Source organism: Aegilops tauschii, chromosome 1 (genome assembly GCF_002575655.3).
Source record: "Aegilops tauschii subsp. strangulata cultivar AL8/78 chromosome 1, Aet v6.0, whole genome shotgun sequence".
Classification (NCBI taxonomy): Eukaryota; Viridiplantae; Streptophyta; class Magnoliopsida; order Poales; family Poaceae; genus Aegilops; species Aegilops tauschii.
This window is the reverse complement of record NC_053035.3, coordinates 376,958,131-376,977,116: the sequence shown is the minus strand read 5'-3', so window position 1 is coordinate 376,977,116 and position 18,986 is coordinate 376,958,131. Positions and strand designations below refer to the sequence as shown.

Below are 18,986 nucleotides of genomic sequence, written 5' to 3'. Positions count from 1 at the left end.
GTCCGCAGACAGTGATCGGTCACGTCTTCAATTAGCCACTTTGCATCCGTCCCTTTCATATTTCATCCCCTAGATCCATATAAAGCATGCAAAAGAAATCCTGCGTACTACATACTACGTACTACCCTACCTACTCTTCGTCGTTGGAGATGTCCACGATGACCTTGCCGGGCGCCGGCTGGACGGGCGGGTAGGAGGGCTCTGGCTCATCCTCCTCCTGCTCGGCCTCATCCATGTAGGCGAGCATCTTCACCTCCCTCCGCGGCCTGCTGCGCCTCCATCTTTTGCCGGCGACGGCGTCTGGCCTCCGTAGCCGACTCTGACCAGAGGGAATCGAGGATGGCGTGCTGCTTTGTCTGCAGATCCGCGTCGCCAGCGTCCCCCACATCCTCCTCCTCTGGATCATCCTCCTCCTCCTCGACCTCCTCAACCTCCTCTTCCTTGTCCTCCTCCTCCTCCAACTCCTCCTTTGGGTCGACTACATCCGGAGGTAGCCCCGCGGCGATCCGGGCTTCGCGCCTAGCCCGGATCTGCTCAAGGTGCTCGAGCCGGTGCTCCGGCGTCAGAAATGGCTCGCTCCTCACTCGGCGGCGTGGGGGCATGGCTACTAGGCGGACGGGTGGAGCGGAAAGTGGCGGCGGCGGCAGACAGGAGGAGGAAAATGTGGATGGACGGTAGGGTTTCAGTGCCGTTGGTCGACTTAAATAGCTGGGCCAGGCACTACGCGGCCCGCCGGAGCTGTGCCATGCAGGCGCCACCGGTCCGACGGAGGAGACGAGTTTCGGACCGTTGGGTTTTAGGGCGTTTTCGGCTGGGACCCCTTTGTCAGTCCGACGTGGCAGGTGTGCCCCGGCGCACTCGGGCGCCCCCATATCCACCCAATATTTGGCTGGATATGAGGGTGCCGGTCAGCGCGGGCATTTGAGGCCTGTTTGAGGCGTCCGTCTGGATTGAAAAATCGTGACCGATCAGTGACGCCCGACTGTAGAAGAGGGAGGAGGTTTGAGGCGCCTGACTGTAGATGCTCTTACGACTACATCGTGGGCCGCAACATGAGTTCTTGGCGTCAAGATGGGATCGACGCTCCTGTTGAGCCTACCTATCTGTCATTTCTAGTCTGAATTTTTAAAACCTTTTTTTTTCGGGTGCTGAATTTTTGAAACCTGAGGTACATATGAACCCACTTCTAGGACGTAGTGAAAAATAAATTTTGTAAGTTTACCTTTTGCAAATAGTTCATGTATTGGATAGAAACTCACCCATTACGACATGTGCAAAAATGCAAAATCAAGGAATTTGTAGTCACAACTACTGTAGCTTCCACATTTTCTCATCTTTACACAGGTCAGAAATGATCATAGTCTTTATTTTTTTAATGAAATTAGGTATAATTTCCACGCAATACCTTTATACATGCATTTTCCCTAAGTTTTTGAAACTATGCACGATCTTCTTTCCTAAGTTTTGAAACTTAGAAATACGATTTTCACCAAATTCCGAAAGTGAATTCATCCCATATCATTTTCGTCATTGATCACGTTGTGCAGCCAACAACCATCTTTTTTTCTTTTTGACAGCAGCCAACCCAAGCAGCGAGCCCGCAAAACTCCGGTCGCCGCCCACCTACCACCACCCCCACCTTCCCCTCGCCGCCCCCCCAAAATATAACCTGAAGAACCTGCAACTTCACGCACCAGCAAGGTAAACAGACAGCTTCAATGGCGTTCTCCTCCCTCTCCACCCCTTCCTCCTCCTCCCCCTCCTCGTCTTTCACCCTCCCCACCAAGCCCTCCCCGGGCGCAGGCTCCCTCTCCTTCTCCAAGTGAGTCGCGGCGGCCCCCCCGCAGCTCTGCCCATCCCGATTGATCTGTCCGCTGCCGTTGGGGGTAAAGATTTGATTTTGCTTGCTTCTCTGGTCGCAGGGCGTCCACGGGGAGGTTCAGGATGGCGGCGGTGAGGGCGGAGGCGGTGGACACGTCCATCAGCCCGCGGGTGAGCGCGCTGCGGCCGTCCAAGACCATGGCCATCACCGACATGGCCAGCGCGCTGCGGCAGGCCGGGGTGCCCGTCATTGGACTCGCCGCTGGGGAGCCCGACTTCGACACGCCGGCGGTGATCGCCGAGGTGACCGCCGTCCTTGTGTATTTATTTATTTATTTTTGCAATGGAAAAGGGGGAGGGAATCAAGTAACTGTCCTTCGTTCCTGGTGCCTGGATCGCGGAATGATTTGGATCTTAGCGACATGACTTGGATCGCGAATGGTAGCAGTCAAATTACCAGTCAGATTAACTGTATTGAGCGACAAGAAGATTGTTAGCTCGCTTCAAATTCCCCTTTGCATCATTGAAACTTAATACAGTAGACTTCAGAGTAATGCATTCTGCAGGCACGCCTGCTGTTGTTGTACTATCATTTTCCTCTTACATATAATAGTAGATTTCAGAGTAGCAAAAAATGGATTCAGCATTTAAATTTTGCCAGCCGGGTTAGCAAAATCTAATGCATTATGAATCCAGTTTTACCAGCCGTCATAGCAAAATTTAATGCACTCTGAATCCAATTTTCCTCTTATATAATACAGTAGTAGACTCCAGAGTAGTAAAATTGGATTCAGCTTTTAAGTTTTGTTTTTGGCCCAGGCTGGGATAAATGCAATCAGGGATGGGTCTACAAGGTACACACCTAATGCAGGGACTATGGAGCTGAGGAAAGCTATCTGCAACAAGCTTCAAGGTGCGTGCGCCCGGATGATTTTCTCGTTTGCAGAATATTCAGATTGGATAAGTAGTCTAATTGATTTCCTTGTTGTTTGGTTATCGATATGCAGAGGAGAATGGTCTAACCTACAGCCCAGATCAGGTGCTAGTGAGCAATGGAGCTAAGCAGTGCATTACACAAGCTGTTCTTGCTGTTTGCTCACCTGGTGATGAGGTAAAGTTATCATCTCTGTACACCGCAATTTTGTAGGAGAAATATGTTTCACACTCCTTCCGATCCATATTAATTGTCACTGCTTAAGTACAACTTTGTACTGAAGTTGTACTACTAAAGTTGTACTAAAGCAGCGACAGTTAATATGGATCGGAGGGAGTACTAGCCTAGTAATACCATGAAAATAGCAGCAACAAGTGCTTATCCTGTACTCATTTTGTTGTTCCCAGTCCATAAAAGTTAGCAGATTGCTTCGTTCTTTTTTGTTAAACCGCAAATATTGTTTGGGTCTTCCATGCCTTGTCATTATTATGTCTCCTTACTATTCGTGTGATCCTATCTCTACTGAACCATTTTGATAAAATGCCCTTACCAATGTAATAGTGATATTTTATGTATGGACAAAAACGGCATCACTAAATGTGTACTCTTATAAATTTCTGTTTTTCACACTGTATGTAGTTTGTCGCTTCCTTTTGGCTCCTTGATATTGTAAGAGCTTTGTAATAATTTTGGGTTGTGTGTATCTTCGGATGCAGGGGCCAGGGGAGGTCTCTTCCATTATCTAAAAAAACTAACCTTCTATTTTAGAAAATATCCCTGCAGGTTACAAGCTGAACTGATTGCTTGATTTTTCTTATTTGAACTGCAGATATTTATAGCTTAATCTGGAGTAAACAAGCCATATAATTATATCATCTTACTATTCTTAGCACTGCATTGATTTGCACCCCATTGTTTGAAAATGTTGAGTTTTATCTTATTTTAGGTTTTGATACCAGCACCATTTTGGGTCAGCTATCCTGAAATGGCTAGGTTGGCTGGTGCAACACCAGTGATCCTCCCGACAAGCATATCAGACAATTTCCTGCTGAAGCCAGAGTCACTTGCCTCAGTGATCACTGAGAAATCAAGGCTCTTGATTCTATGCTCTCCATCTAATCCAACAGGCTCTGTGTATCCCAAGGAGCTGCTTGAGGAGATTGCTGCTATAGTCAAGAAGTATCCTAGGCTCCTGGTCTGCACTTTGACCTTTTGTATGTTATTCAGATTATTCAAGATCTTTTACGTCAGCAGTTCTTCACTATTGTTGATGCATCGTGCTTTTAACGATTTTTGCAGGTTCTATCTGATGAGATCTATGAGCATATTATCTATCATCCTGCTAAACACACAAGCTTTGCTGCATTACCTGGAATGTATGACAGGACATTAACTGTAAATGGGTTTTCTAAGGTAACATGGTTGTTTTTATTTTATTCCCTCTTTGTGATGATGAATGCACTAAATACCAATTTTGTGGAACATAACCCACATATTATTAGATCAAGTATTAGTCAATGCTTGGATTTGAGTAATCAAAATATGCCTTGCATAAAGAAGAGGAGGGAGTATAAATTTAGGTGTTCTTTCAAGTAAGACTTGATAACTGAAGAAACAGATGCCCATGTTCTCTAGATATGCATGGTCTAGCTCAAGTTGGAATATCTTGATATTTACTGAACAAATTTTTTATAGGCTTTTGCTATGACTGGCTGGCGACTTGGATACTTAGCTGCCCCTAAACATTTTGTCTCAGCTTGTGGAAAGATCCAAAGCCAGGTGGGTATTTGTCTCTCTTTTCTTTCATCTGAATCATTTTGTGCTGCTATATCCGCTATAGAATGTTGCAACTTCCTAATTCCCTATTTTAGTTATCACCCCCTTTTTTTTCTTTGCTGATGGTTGGAAAGGTAGGCTCAGCTCACCAGAGATCCTGAGTTTGTGTTTACATCCTGAATTCAGCAACACTGTACCCGAAAGTGCCCAATTCACTGGTAGTAGAGTGCAACCCTGTCTCTCTAAATTATTTAAACAGCAGCCACCATTAGGTCCAATACCACTATCTTTACCACTGTAATTAATATAAAGATAGCAATCATAGTCTTGCAGAACTTATTTTGATCCCCAATGGCGACAGTTCCTGATGATGTTGTAGAAATTGGCTCACATATCTCCAGTCTTGAATTTTTTTAACTGTCCTGATAATAGTGCGTTGTTTACTACACAGTACACATCTGGTGCCAGTAGTATATCGCAGAAGGCAGGGCTTGCAGCCTTGAACCTTGGTTATGCCGGCGGTGAAGCAGTTTCAACCATGGTCAAAGCATTCCAGGAGCGCCGGGATTACCTTGTAAGAAGTTTCAGGGAACTGCCAGGAGTAAAAATATCAGAACCTCAGGTAAGCCTCTCGACTGCGACGCTAGGTGCGACTATGTGACATATCTACATCAGGAAGGTAGCTAAGCTTCGCAATTTTCAGGGTGCTTTCTATTTGTTCCTCGACTTCAGCTCCTACTACGGATCCGAGGTAGAGGGTTTTGGCACTATCAAGGACTCTGAGACCCTCTGCATGTTCCTGCTAGAGAAAGCACAGGTGACAGTTACACCCATTTTGAGCGCGCCAGTCGACATAAACAAGATCAGTGGGTAGGTGGGTAGCTAAGGTGTTTTCTCTTGCATCACAGGTCGCGCTTGTCCCCGGAGATGCATTTGGTGATGACAAGGGTGTTCGTATCTCCTACGCTGCCGCACTGTCAACGCTACAATCTGCCATGGAGAAGATAAAAGACGCAATGTCTCTGCTCAAGGCCCCTGCTGCGGTTCAATAAAAATAGCGTGCTGAAGGCATTTTCACCGGAATTACATTAAAAGCATGTCCATTGGGAAAATAGGAAGCATGCCATTGTTGTACAACAGATAGTTCACCATTTTTCTGGTTGCAAACTTGCGAGCAATTTGCTTTGTTTCAAACTTCTCACTTGGTGTAATGTAATTGTCTTTACCTGCAGGCCAGAAATGAAAATAATATGTTGCTTTGACAACCTAAGACGGGAAATAATTGATGTTCACTGATTTGGATGAAAAAGGCCTTGTAAATCATTTATGTAAATCATACTTAACATCCTGCTTTTACGCAAGATTTGTGCACAAGAGAAATAGCTGATACAATTGACCACTACAGCGTTATCACGTGGCAAAGAAATGACAACCACAACGCATGAAAATCCCAGTGGCCATTTTCCCAGCAATTACAGAAAATTAGATATTTCATAATATACAGGAATTACAGGATAGCATATCCACTTTTAGAAATAGGAAAAATACCCTAAAATTTATTCTAACTACACAGGTTGGCCTTCATATGTTACCAAGCCACAAACTGCTCGTGAGAAGTGCCATCACTCTTGAGCATAGACCGATAAGAGTCCCAACTGAAAAGTACTGATAGACATAGCGTATACTAGCAAAAAAATGTACACCAAATTGATGGAGTCTCCTGAACAAGTACGAGTGCAGAATCCAACTGGGAACAGCTGACGCCTAATCTAGTTTGCAACGACGGCTTCATCAAAGTTCCAGTCTCTGACAAGGTCCCTGGACACAGCACGGCTTCGTTGAAGGCGAGGAGTGCCCTCGGTGCCTTGACCAGCCGCTATGGATGGAAAGGGGGTCACCTTTGATGTCCCAACACTAGCAGATCCAGTCGGCATTACTCTCCGAGTTAAGCAGGAAACAACAGCTCCGCATCGGTTGTCCTCCTCTGAACTCGACACCGAGTAGCTTCTAAGAGAGTGTGAGGGGCTGTTCATGCCATGGCATACGAGACAAGCAAGACTCATGATTATTGTCTAGCTGAAACTGCCAGTAACTGCAACGGAATGAACAATAGTTAGAAAATGTGAAATAAAAAATCATAATCTGTTTCATCTCACATCATGGTCAATACCTTGAGTGACTAGTGCTACAAAGTAACACGCACAGTTTCATTAGGAAGTAGAAATATCTCTATCAACGCGGCACCAAGAAAGTAAGAAACAATCAACCCCAACAAAATTTACAGGCATTTTAAACAGTCATAATCTCACTATATAGAAAAGGACCACTTATAACAACACTATGTATTGCTTCAGTACTAACTAATGAGGAATAAACCATACAACGTGAGTTACAAGCTTAATTTATACTAAAAGAAAAAGGCTAACATGTTATCGCATAACAGGTATCAATATCATGCCACACCATGGATTATGGCGAGTAGTATAAGTCCCTGTTGCATCTAATCATTCATGGGAAAAGAGTTGGCCCATAACAGAAAACCAAAAAGAACCATGTTCAGGGCTCATATTTCTAAGATCACATCTAGCACAAAAAATATGGGAGGCAAAAAATACACATCTAATCTGCATGTATGCAATGGCAGGGTTGCAGAACAATCATCTAGACATTTTACTGATCCAACATACGATTTTAGGGTGCATAATAATTCAACCCAGCTACCAGTATGCCAACAATCAGCACTTTCTCAGAGAAAAAAAACACACCAAAGACTTCAGTATTATTGCAAAGGGAGGATTGTCATAAACGTCATAAGCAACTATTGAGCTCTATATTCCAAGATGAAACATAGGACAGGTAAATGCAAATCGATTTCTTCATTCTCTGTGCAGACGGGCAGGCTTTGAAACATAAACATGACGCTACGGTACTAGCTCAAACAGATGATCTACAAGTCTACAACAAACAGATGATTTATAAAGCATAAACTGCATTGATATGGGAGGCACCTCTATAACCTTCTCTCTGATTCCCATTTAAGTTGAAGCTACAAACACTATGAAGTGACGAATTTTGCACGGAAACGAGGATGATACGGAACCAAAGGTCCAAATCTAAAAGTAATCCACAACCTAAAGAAACAAAAGGTACTGTACTCATTTGCTTCAATTATATAGCTATAAAGACACGGCAAAAGGGCGACTTTGATTAGTCTATAAACAGGACCCCTTTTCGGGGAGAATCATAGCTGCAAGACATGGACAGGTCTCCAAACCAATCGTAAGAGCAGGGGCGGATCTGCTGGGTGCACACCGCCGCACCCAGAAATTCTGGAGGCCAGCGAGGTTTAACTATCACTGGATGAAACCAAGCTCATACCTCAAACCCCAGTGACCGGAGACTGCGGACGAGGTGGAGACAGCGGGAACGCGATCTCGCGATGCCAAGATCGGGAACGGCGATGGCAGCGGCGACGCGCGTGAGAGGCCTTGGGGTGGGGTGGGGTGGGGGGGGGGGGGGGGGGGTGTTGAAAGCGTCGGCGGGGACGCTAGGCTGCTACGGCACGGCGGCAGCTGTAGGGCAGGCGGTGCAGAGGCCGTGCTGGGTTGGATTGGCAGAGGTCAGGAGGGACTCGAGGAGGAAGATGCAAGAAAGCTACGGGGAAAAGGAGATAAGAGTTTCGGTGCGACCGTGATAAGATATTTTTTTCCCTTTAAACTATAATAAAAATAAATAAATATTTCAATAAAAATAAAAATAAACTTTATAACAGGGTTTGGTCGAAATTTATGATCTCTTAGATCATATTTCCTTCATGGAAAAGTATTAAAATCAACCGACATATCTCTCTCGCGTAAACCTCTCCTTCCGCGCGACACGTGTCCCCTGCCCACGCGAGTCCACCGCTTCCCCCGCGAGCCTTATCTCTTTTCACGCGGCTGCTCGTCCATTCGTTCTTCCTCTCGTCTTTTTCCCTCTCCTCGTCTCCTCGTCCGTAGCATCCGAGAGGGAGAGCTCGATCCACTTCGCCATGGCCCCTCCCGTCCAATCCCCGTCCGCCATGGCCTGCTCCCAAACTCCACCTGCTGCTCCTCAAGATCCATACCACGGCGTCGTGACGCGGTAACGCGGCCCTCGTCGTTGACTCGGATGCTGCAGGTGTTTGCGGCCCGACGACTCGACGGTGCTGCCGTCGTTGAAACGCGACTCTCGTCGACGACGGTGCTGCAATGCAGCACGCATGGGCTGCTCGCTGCCGGTATTGCAGTGCAAGACGAAGGCCGGAGTGCAGTCGAACGCCGCTCGGCGCCGGCGATGCAGTGCAGCTCGCGGAGCTGCACTGAAGCGCCGCTTGCCGCCGACGGAGTTGCAATGGACTGCCGCTCGCCGCCGGTGATGCAGTGCAGCTCCGCGAGCTGCACTGAAGCGCCGCTCGCCGCCGACGGAGTTGCAATAGAGTGCCGCTCGCCGCCGGTGATTGAGTGCGGCACGCGGAGCTGCACTGAAGCCCCGCTCGCCGCCTGACGGAGTTGCAATGGAGTGCCGCTCGCCGCCGGTGATGCAGTGCCGCACGCGGAGCTGCACTGACGCGCCGCTCGGCCACATGTGGGGATCTGTTCGCGTGTGGGGGCGTCTTGTTTCATTGCCCTTCCTTCATATCATCAATCTCTCTCATTTAACTCCCTTCGTGTAGAATTTTACTTGTTGGCCTTCGAATTGGAAAAATAAATAAATAACAGGCAAATAGACCTGGTCCTCCGAAATCGAACCCAAGACCTCCAGTTCGGTGCCCAAGAGTGCGACCAATTGAACTACCATATGACGCTGTTTGAGGCGCGCCGTTCGTGTTAATGAAATAGTCGTACCGCTGACCTGCAGTGCTTCGCCGGGCTTGAAAAATTATACCGCTGGGCCTTCCCAAATAGAGTGTTAGGCCTTTGCTGGGCCGCAAGCTGCGTGGCTGGGGGTGACCGAACTCAGGTGAGCATCCATATTTTATGTTAGATTAGTCCCACATCGTTTGTTTAGATCAATTTGTAGCCTTTTATATATGTAGAAATTCTCTTGTATGACCAGCAAGTTGCCTAAGAAAGGTTAACGTGAGAGCGGACAAGGTTATAAGAGGCCGGGCTGTCTTGGGCATTAAAACTTAAAATAAATCTAAGAAAGTTGTCCGTGACAGCGTGGACAAGATCATAAGAAAGAGGATGAACATAGAAGGAAGGATACATGCACGCTTCATGAAAGTTAAATGAAGATTTCAGGACTATGATTAAAGCTGGATTGTGTGGGGCAATTTGACTTCATGGCCTGATTGCACGCTGCTTGCCGGAATTGGGGGAGATTCATGGCCGAATTTGAAAGCAGGAATGTGGAAAACTAGATTTAACGGTCGCAAAACAAAAATGTCTCCTACTTAAATGGGATTGCGGAAAATAATTAATCATTGCGCTGTGTTATTTTATTTTAATTTTAAGCTCGAGACTTTGTGTTACTAATCTGATTTTAAACAGAAAATCAAGTGTGTTAATTGAACAACTCTATTTTTTGAAAACTTAATTGAACAGATCTGAAGTGAGGGAATTAACAAAAATTTGTGAGTTCCACAAGTTTTTCCTTCCATTCTTCATTCTGGCTAATTTACTTTTTTGTTATTTTACTGAAACTCTGGTGGACATGACGGCAATAACATTATTTTTATACTATATCACTACAAATGTAAGGAATACCCGCTACTCGAGGAAAGAGGAATAGGAAAAATATGAAGTGAACTATATGTTTTTAGAATTACGTTCCCTTCTTCTATCTATATGCATATAAAATTTGTTAGAGTTGGATAGAAGAAGTGGCACCGAGCCGATTTGTAAAATGAGCAACATTTCAAAATTCTCACTAAATTTGAATCCACGTCAAAGTTTTTTCCGGTTGCAACCCGCTACTCAAGGAAGGAGGAATAGGAGAAATATGAAGTGAGCTATATGTTTTTAGGATTAAGATCCCTTCTTCTATCTGTATTCATAGAAAATTTGTTAGAGTTGGATAGAAGAAGTGGTGCACTGAGCAGATTTGAAAAATGAGCAACATTTCACAATTCTTATTATATTTGAATCCATGTCAAAGTTTTTTCCCGCTGCAACGCGCGAGCATTTGCGTTTTGAGATTGACCATATTTAGACCTGTTGATGAGATGAAAGACCAACGTCATTGATGGGGAAAGCAGGATAACAACCACTATGATGGGGGTGTCGGGGGAAATAAATGGCGTTAACAGTGTGACAGAGAAGGAGTTTTTATATTATTATTATTATTATTATTATCCCGTTGCAACGCACGAACATTTTTGCTAGTTAAAATAAAACATGTCAGAGAGGCAGGTTCTTAATGGTTAATGGCGGACTAGCTCACTCATTCCTCTACCTAATGGTTTCTTTCTCTTGACTTTTCCTTCTAGCTATCCTCTCTGCTGACTTGTTGATCATGGTTTTTATAATGTACTGACATTACTTTGCCAATTTGCCAAGTAGACGATGGAATTCGGGTAGGATTACCTATCCCCATAACAATGCTGGGTCCCTTGTAAGGCTATAAGAGCCTTTTTTTTGCAAAAATAATTAAAATCTATTATCAAAGTTTACCGGAAGTACAAAGCACCTCAAACATAATAAAATTACATCAAGATACCAAGACCACCGAACGATCACTACAGCTGCCAGAACGAGCCGCCGACGCGCCGCTGTCGCCGCTCCCCTATCGGAGCCGGCTTGACCTTGTCGATGATAGCCGGGAAGTCTTCATGCACGTGCCCCTAAGGACCAGCGCCCTGAAGCCGCAGTCGTCGTCGTTGAACCCTTGAACAGATCTGAAGCATCTGACACCAAATCTCGCCGCAAGAAGACGGCAGGAATCTATGCCGAAGCTTCGACGACTACGTCCAGATGGACGAACTCAAGGAGGACCGAAGCCCGGAACACAAACTTGGAGAAGAAGGGCCGCCATCCACCCGAGCGCCGCACCTGCGAGGACTAAAACCCCCTAACCTAAACTACTAACTGAAGCGGAGGCACCAGGATTCCCCTCCCCGCCACCGGCCGCCGGAGCGGCAGGCAGAGGGGAGGCGAATCCACAGGCTCGCCGACGAAGTCTGTTGGGAAGAGTTTGCCCTAGCCACCAAGGGATGAGGCTATAAGAGCCTCTTTAACTCAAAAGATTTTCAAAAGACTCTTACAGATTTTGTTGTTGCGAAGGTGGTATATTAAGTATCACATGCCCTTACAAACACACTCAAATAGAAATATAAAATTACACTCAAAATCTTGGAGACGCCAAAGTCATCCTGCTCCTACATCCACCGAGGGCGCGCTGTGAGCATATCTTGATGCCGCCTCTGGGCGCCGCTTTGGCGGAGCAAACCCTTTAAAACCCCAGGAGCTTGTAGAAGCATCGGCCAGAAAAGTCATCGATGCAGACTAGGAGACGCTGATGACCGATATGCGAAGCAAATTGCCACCATGAAGAAGAAAACACCGATGAGGGCCTGTAGGAACTCCAAATACCATGAAAGCCGACCAAATCCAGACGGATCCATCGGAAACCAGACTTTAATTCGATTTCGTAGAAAAGAAAATCTATGTGAGTTGTTTGGTTTGTAGGATTATGTTCCATTTGTCAAAAATATACATTTACTCCAAAAAGGGCAGATCTAGCAAGGTGTCGGATCGATATTTCAGCCCTACCTATGTATATCAGTGATAAAAAGGAGAAAACAAATAAAAAAGACCAAGCTCGTATATATCGCACAACCTTGTTATTCCATCTTAGCAAAATTTTATAGACCCACTACTGTACCTATCTTGAAAAGAACACTATGATTTTCGCGTGCGTAATCAAGCATTGTCACATCATGTTCATGGAAACAGCCCTAGAGGCAATAATAAAGTTGTTATTATTATATTTCCTTATTCATGATAAATGTTTATTATTCATGCTAGAATTATATTGACCAGAAACTTAGATACATGTGTGGATACATAAACAAATACTGTGTCCCTAGTAAGCCTCTACTAGACTAGCTCGTTGATCATAGATGGTTAAGGTTTCCTAACCATAGACATGAGTTGTCACTTGATGACGGGATCACATCATTATGAGAATGACGTGATGGACAAGACCCACCCGTTAGCTTAGCATATGATCGTTCAGTTTATTGCTACTGCTTTCTTAATGCCAAATACATGTTTCTTCGTCCATGAGATCATGCAACTCCCAGATACCGGAGGAATACCTTGTGTGCTATCAAACGTCACAATGTAACTGGGTGATCATAAAGATGCTCTACAGGTATCTCCGAACATATCTGTTGAGTTGGCGTGAATCGATATTGGGATTTGTCACTCCGTATGACGGAGAGGTATCTCCGGGCCCTCTCGGTAATACACATCATAAGAAGCTTGCAAGCAAAGTGACTAAAGAGTTAGTTGCAAGATGATGTATTGCGGAACGAGTAAAGAGACTTGCCGATAACGAGATTGAACTAGGTATGTAGATACCGACGATCGAATCCTGGACAAGTAACATACCGACAGACAAAGGGAACAACATATGTTGTCATAAAAGGTTCGACCGATAAAGATCTTCGTAGAATATGTAGGAACAAATATGGGCATCCAGGTCCCGCTATTGGTTATTGATCGGAGAGGTGTCTCGGTCATGTCTACAACATTCTCGAACCCGTAGGGTCCGCACGCTTAACATTCGTTGACGATATAGTACTATATGAGTTATGTGACTTGATGAACGAATGTTGTTCAGAGTCCCGGATGAGATCATGGACATGACGAGGAGCTCCGGAATGGTCCAGAGGTAAAGATTGATATATAGGATGATAGTAGTTGGTCACCGAAAAGGTTTCGGAAGTACCGGGTATTTATCGGAGTGCTGAAAGGGGTTCCGGGAGGCCACCGGTAAGCGATGGGCCTTATGGGCCAAAGGGGGGAAGCACACCAGTACACAAGGGGCTGGTGCACCCCCCACCCCTGCCCACGCGCCAAGGAGGGAGGGAAAGGAAGGGGGAGGCATCCTAAGGCAGCCATCCCCCCTTTCCTTTCCCCTCATGACCAAATATGGAAGGGGGGCGACGGCTAGGCAGGCCTCTAGGGCAGCCGCCGGCCACTTGGGGGCGCCCTAGGGCTGCCTCCTCTCCCCGCTCCACTTATATATATGAGATGAGGGAGAGGAGCAACGCACACCATGATTCTGTAGCCGTGTGCGGCGCCCCTCTCCCTCTAGTTCATCCTCGATCATATTCTGGTAGTGCTCGGCGAAGCCCTGCGGAGATAGTTGCATCACCACCATCACCATGCCGTCGTGCTACCGGAACTCATCTACTACTTCGGCCGTCTTGCTGGATCAAGATGGCGAGAACGTCATCGAGCTGAACGTGTGCTGAACGCGGAGGTTCCGTACGTTCGGTACTTGATCGGGCGGATCATGAAAGTGTACGACTACATCAACCCTGTTGATAAACGCTTCCGCTTAACGGTCTACGAGGGTACGTAGACACACTCTCCCCTCTCGTAGATATGCATCTCCATGGATAGATCTTGCGTGTGCATAGATTTTTTTCCATGCAACGTTCCACAACAGTGGTATCATGAGCCAAGTCTATGTGTAGATGATATGCACGAGTAGAACACAAAGAAGTTGTGGGCCGTGATGGTCATACTGCTTACCACCAACGTCTTATTTTGATTCGGCAGTATTGTGGGATGAAGCAGCCCGGACCAACCTTACATGTCCACGCACATGAGACCGGTTCCACCGACTGACATGCAACTGGTTTTGCATAAAGGTGGCTGGCGGGTGTCTGTTTCTCCTACTTTAGTTGAATCAAATTTGACTACATCTGGTCCTTAAAGAAGGTTAAAACAACAAACTTGATAATCACCGTTGTGGTTTTGCGTAGGTAAGAACGGTTCTTGCTAGTTGTCCGTAGCAGCCACATAAAACTTGCAACAGCAAAGTAGAGGACGTCTAACTTGTTTTTGCAGGGTATGTTGTGATGTGATATGGTCAAGACGTGGTGTGATATACGTTGTTGTATGAGATGATCATGTTTTGTAATATCGACAACCGGCAGGAGCCTTAGGGTTGTCTCTTAATTATTGTATGAAATGTAAACGCCATGTAATTGCTTTACTTTATCGCTATGCGTTAGCAACAGTTGTAGAAGCAATAGTTGGCGAGACGACCCCGACGCAACGATGTAGATCAAGGTGTCGAGCCGGTGACGATGGAGATCATGATGATGCTTTGGAGATGGAGATCAAAAGCACAAGATGATGATGGCCATATCATGTCACATATTTTGATTGCATGTGATGTTTATCCTTTATGCATCTTATTTTGCTTAGAACGGTGGTAGCATTATAAGATGATCCCTTCACTAAATTTCAAGATAAAAGTGTTCTCCCCGGGTATGCACTGTTGCTAAAGTTCATCGTTTCGAAGCACTTCGTGATGATCGGGTGTGATAGACTCTACGTTCACATACAACGGGTGTAAGCCAGTTTTGCACATGCATAATACTTGGGTTAAACTTGACAAGCGTAGCATGTACAGACATGGTCTTGGAACACTGGAGACCGAAAGGTCGAATGTGAGTCATATAGTAGATATGATGAACATAGAGATGTTCACCATTGATGACTACCCCATCTCACGTGATGATCGGACATGGGTTAGTTGATTTGGATCATGTATCACTTAGATAACTTGAGGAATGTTAATTTAAGTGGGAGTTCATTAGTAATTTGATTAATTGAACTTAATTTATCATGAAATTAGTCTTAATAGTTTTTGCATATCTATGTTGTAGATCAATGACCCGTGCTACTGTTCCCCTGAATTTTAATGCGTTCCTAGAGAAAGCTAAGTTGAAAGATGATGGTAGCAACTACACGGACTGGGTCCATAACTTGAGGATTATCCTCATTGCTGCACAGAAGAATTGTGTCCTTGATGCACCGCTAGGTGACAGACCTGTTGCAGGACCTACTGCAGATGTTATGAACGTCTGGCAGACTCGATCTGATGACTACTTGATAGTTCAGTGTGCCATGCTTTACAGCTTAGAACCGGGACTCAAAGACGTTTTGAACGTCACGGAGCATATGAGATGTTCCAGGAGCTGAAGTTGATATTTCAAGTTAATGCCCAGGTTGAGAGATATGAAGTCTCCAACAAGTTCTATAGCTGCAAGATGGAGGAGAACAGTTTTGCCAGTGAACACATACTCAAAATGTCTGGGTATCATAATCACTTGACTCGGCTACGAATTAATCTTTTAGTTGAGAGTGTTATTGACAGAGTTCTTCAGTCATTGCCACCAAGCTATAAAGGCTTTGTGATGAACGATAATATGCAAGGGATGGAGAAAACAATCCCCGAGCTCTTCGCTATGCTGAAATCAGCGGAGGTAGAAATCAAGAAAGAGCATCAAGTGTTGATGGTTAACAAGACCACCAGTTTCAAGAAAAAGGGCAAGGGAAAGAAAGGGAACTTCAAGAAGAATGGCAAGCAAGTTGCCGCTCGTGAAGAAGCCCAAAGCTGGACCCAAGCCTGAGACTGAGTGCTTCTACTGCAAGGGTAATGGTCACTTGAAGCGGAACTGCCCCAAGTATTTGGCGGATAAGAAGGATGACAAAGTGAACAAAGGTATATTTGATATACATGTTATTGATGTGTTCCTTACTAATGCTCGTAGTAGCGCCTGGGTATTTGATACTGGTTCGGTTGCTCATATTTGTAACTCGAAACAGGAGCTGTGGAATAAACGAAGATTGGCTAAGGACAAGGTGACGATGCACGTCGGGAATGGTCCCAAGGTCGGCGTGGTCACCATCGACACGCTACCTCTACATCTACCTTCGGGATTAGTTTTAGACCTCTATAATTGTTATTTGGTGCCAGCGTTGAGCATGAACATTATATCTGGATCTTGTTTATTGTGAGACGGTTATTCATTTAAGTCTGAGAATAATCGTTGTTCTATTTATATGAATAATACCTTTTATGGTCATGCACCTTTGATGAATGGTCTGTTCTTGTTGAATCTCGATCGTAGTGATACATATTCATAATATTGATGCCAAAAGATGCAAAGTTGATAATGATAGTGCAACATACTTGTGGCACTGCCATTTAGGTCATATTGGTGTAAAGCGCATGAAGAAACTCCATGCAGATGAACTTTTGGAATCACTTGATTATGAATCATTTGATACTTGCGAACCATGCCTCATGGGCAAGATGACTAAAACTCCGTTCTCCGGAACAATGTAGCGAGCTAATGACTTATTGAAAATAATAACCGATGTATGTGGTCCGATGAGTGTTGAGGAACGCGGCGGGTATCGTTATTTTCTAACCTTTACACATGATTTGAGTAGATATGGGTATATCTACTTAATGAAACACAAATCAGAAACATTTTAAAAGTTCAAAGAATTTCAGAGTGAAGTAGAGAATCATCATAACAAGAAAATAAAGTTTCTATGATCTGATCGTGGAGGTGAATATTTGAGTTACGAGTTTGGCCTTCATTTAAAACAATGTGGAATTGTTTCACAACTCACGCCACCTGGAACACCACAGTGTAATGGTGTGTCCGAACATCGTAACCGTACTTTATTAGATATGGTGTGTTCTATGATGTCTCTTACCGATTTGCCTTTATCATTTTGGGGTTATGCATTAGAGACAACCACATTCACATTAAATAGGGCACCGTCCAAATCCGTTGAGACGACACCATATGAACTATGGTTTGGCAAGAAACCTAATCTGTCGTTTCTTAAAGTTTGGGGATGCGACGTATGTCCAAAAGGCTTCAGCCTGATAAGCTCGAACCCAAATCGGAGAAGTGCGTCTTCATATGATACCCTAAGGAAACTATTGGGTACACCTTCTACCACAGATCTGAAGGCAAGACCTTTGTTGCCAAGAATGGGTCCTTTCTAGAGAAGGAGTTTCTCTCGAAAGAAGTGAGTGGGAGGAAAATAGAACTTGATGAGGTAATTGTACCTTCTCTCGAATTGGAAAGTAGCACATCAGAGAAAAATGTTCTCGTGATGCCTACACCAACTAGAGAGGAAGCTAATGATGATAATCATGAAACTTCAGATCAAGTTACTACTGAACTTCGTGTTGGAAATATGCCCTAGAGGCAATAATAAAATGGTTATGATTATATTTCCTTGTTCATGATAATTGTCTATTGTTCATGCTATAATTGTGTTATCCGGAAATCGTAATACATGTGTGAATACATAGACCACAACATGTCCCTAGTGAGCCTCTAGTTGACTAGCTCGTTGATCAATAGATGGTTGCGGTTTCCTGACCATGGACATTGGATGTCATTGATAACGGGATCACATCATTAGGAGAATGATGTGATGGACAAGACCCAATCCTAAGCATAGCACTAGATCGTGTAGTTCGTTTGCTAAAGCTTTTCTAATGTCAAGTATCATTTCCTTAGACCATGAGATCGTGCAACTCCCGGATGCCGTAGGAATGCTTTGGGTGTACCAAACGTCACAACGTAACTGGGTGACTATAAAGGTGCACTACAGGTATCTCCGAAAGTGTCTGTTGGGTTGGCACGGATCGAGACTGGGATTTGTCACTCCGTATGACGGAGAGGTATCTCTGGGCCCACTCGGTAATGCATCATCATAATGAGCTCGATGTGACCAAGTAGTTGGTCACGGGATCATGCATTACGGAACGAGTAAAGTGACTTGCCGGTAACGAGATTGAACGAGGTATTGGAATACCGACGATCGAATCTCGGGCAAGTAACGTACCGATTGACAAAGGGAATTGTATACGGGATTGCTTGAATCCTCGACATCGTGGTTCATCCAATGAGATCATCGTGGAACATGTGGGAGCCAACATGGGTATCGAGATCCCGCTATTGGTTATTGGCTAGAGAGGTGTCTCGGTCATGTCTGCATGATTCCCGAACCCGTAGGGTCTACACACTTAAGGTTCGATGACGCTAGGGTTATAAGGAAGGTTTGTATGTGATTACCGAATGTTGTTCGGAGTCCCGGATGAGATCCCGGACGTCACGAGGAGTTCCGGATTGGTCCGGAGGTGAAGATTTATATATGGGAAGTCATCATACGGTCACTGGAAATATTCGGGGGTATACCGGTATTGTACCGGGACCACCGGAGGGGTTCCGGGGGTCCACCGGGAGGGTCCACCTGCCCCGGAGGGCCTTATGGGCTGTAGGTGGAAGGGAACCAGCCCCTAAGTGGGCTGGGCGCCATCACCCTAGGGCCCATGCGCCTAGGGTTGGGGGGAACCCTAAAAGGGGGGCGCCCCCTCCCCCTTGGCCGCCGCCCCCCTCTAGATGTCATCTAGAGGGGCCGGCCCCCTTCCC

The 18,986-nt window shown here is 45.3% G+C and overlaps 2 protein-coding genes across 3 annotated transcripts; one reads left to right on the top strand and one right to left on the bottom strand.

The window, feature by feature from the left end:
* Positions 1-1,584: 1,584 nt before the first annotated feature.
* LOC109754578 (bifunctional aspartate aminotransferase and glutamate/aspartate-prephenate aminotransferase) lies at positions 1,585-5,840 on the top strand. 2 transcript variants are annotated; one of them, XM_020313501.2, is made up of 10 exons: positions 1,585-1,701; positions 1,923-2,124; positions 2,641-2,734; positions 2,829-2,932; positions 3,702-3,950; positions 4,055-4,168; positions 4,451-4,534; positions 4,983-5,153; positions 5,235-5,348; positions 5,440-5,840. In XM_020313501.2, exons 2-10 carry the CDS (start codon positions 1,945-1,947, stop codon positions 5,581-5,583), a joined length of 1,254 nt encoding a protein of 417 aa, XP_020169090.1. In that variant the 5' UTR covers positions 1,585-1,701; positions 1,923-1,944; the 3' UTR covers positions 5,584-5,840. The 2 variants fall into 2 exon arrangements, with proteins under 2 accessions (XP_020169090.1, XP_020169081.1); XM_020313492.3 differs by having other exon boundaries at positions 1,645-1,822.
* A 158-nt stretch (positions 5,841-5,998) lies between these two features.
* Positions 5,999-8,056, bottom strand: LOC109754593 (uncharacterized). Its single transcript, XM_020313512.4, has 2 exons — positions 7,910-8,056; positions 5,999-6,623 (listed from the first exon to the last, which is right to left on the bottom strand). Exon 2 carries the CDS (start codon positions 6,592-6,594, stop codon positions 6,301-6,303), a length of 294 nt encoding a protein of 97 aa, XP_020169101.1. The 5' UTR covers positions 6,595-6,623; positions 7,910-8,056; the 3' UTR covers positions 5,999-6,300.
* Between the last annotated feature and the right edge of the window lie 10,930 nt (positions 8,057-18,986).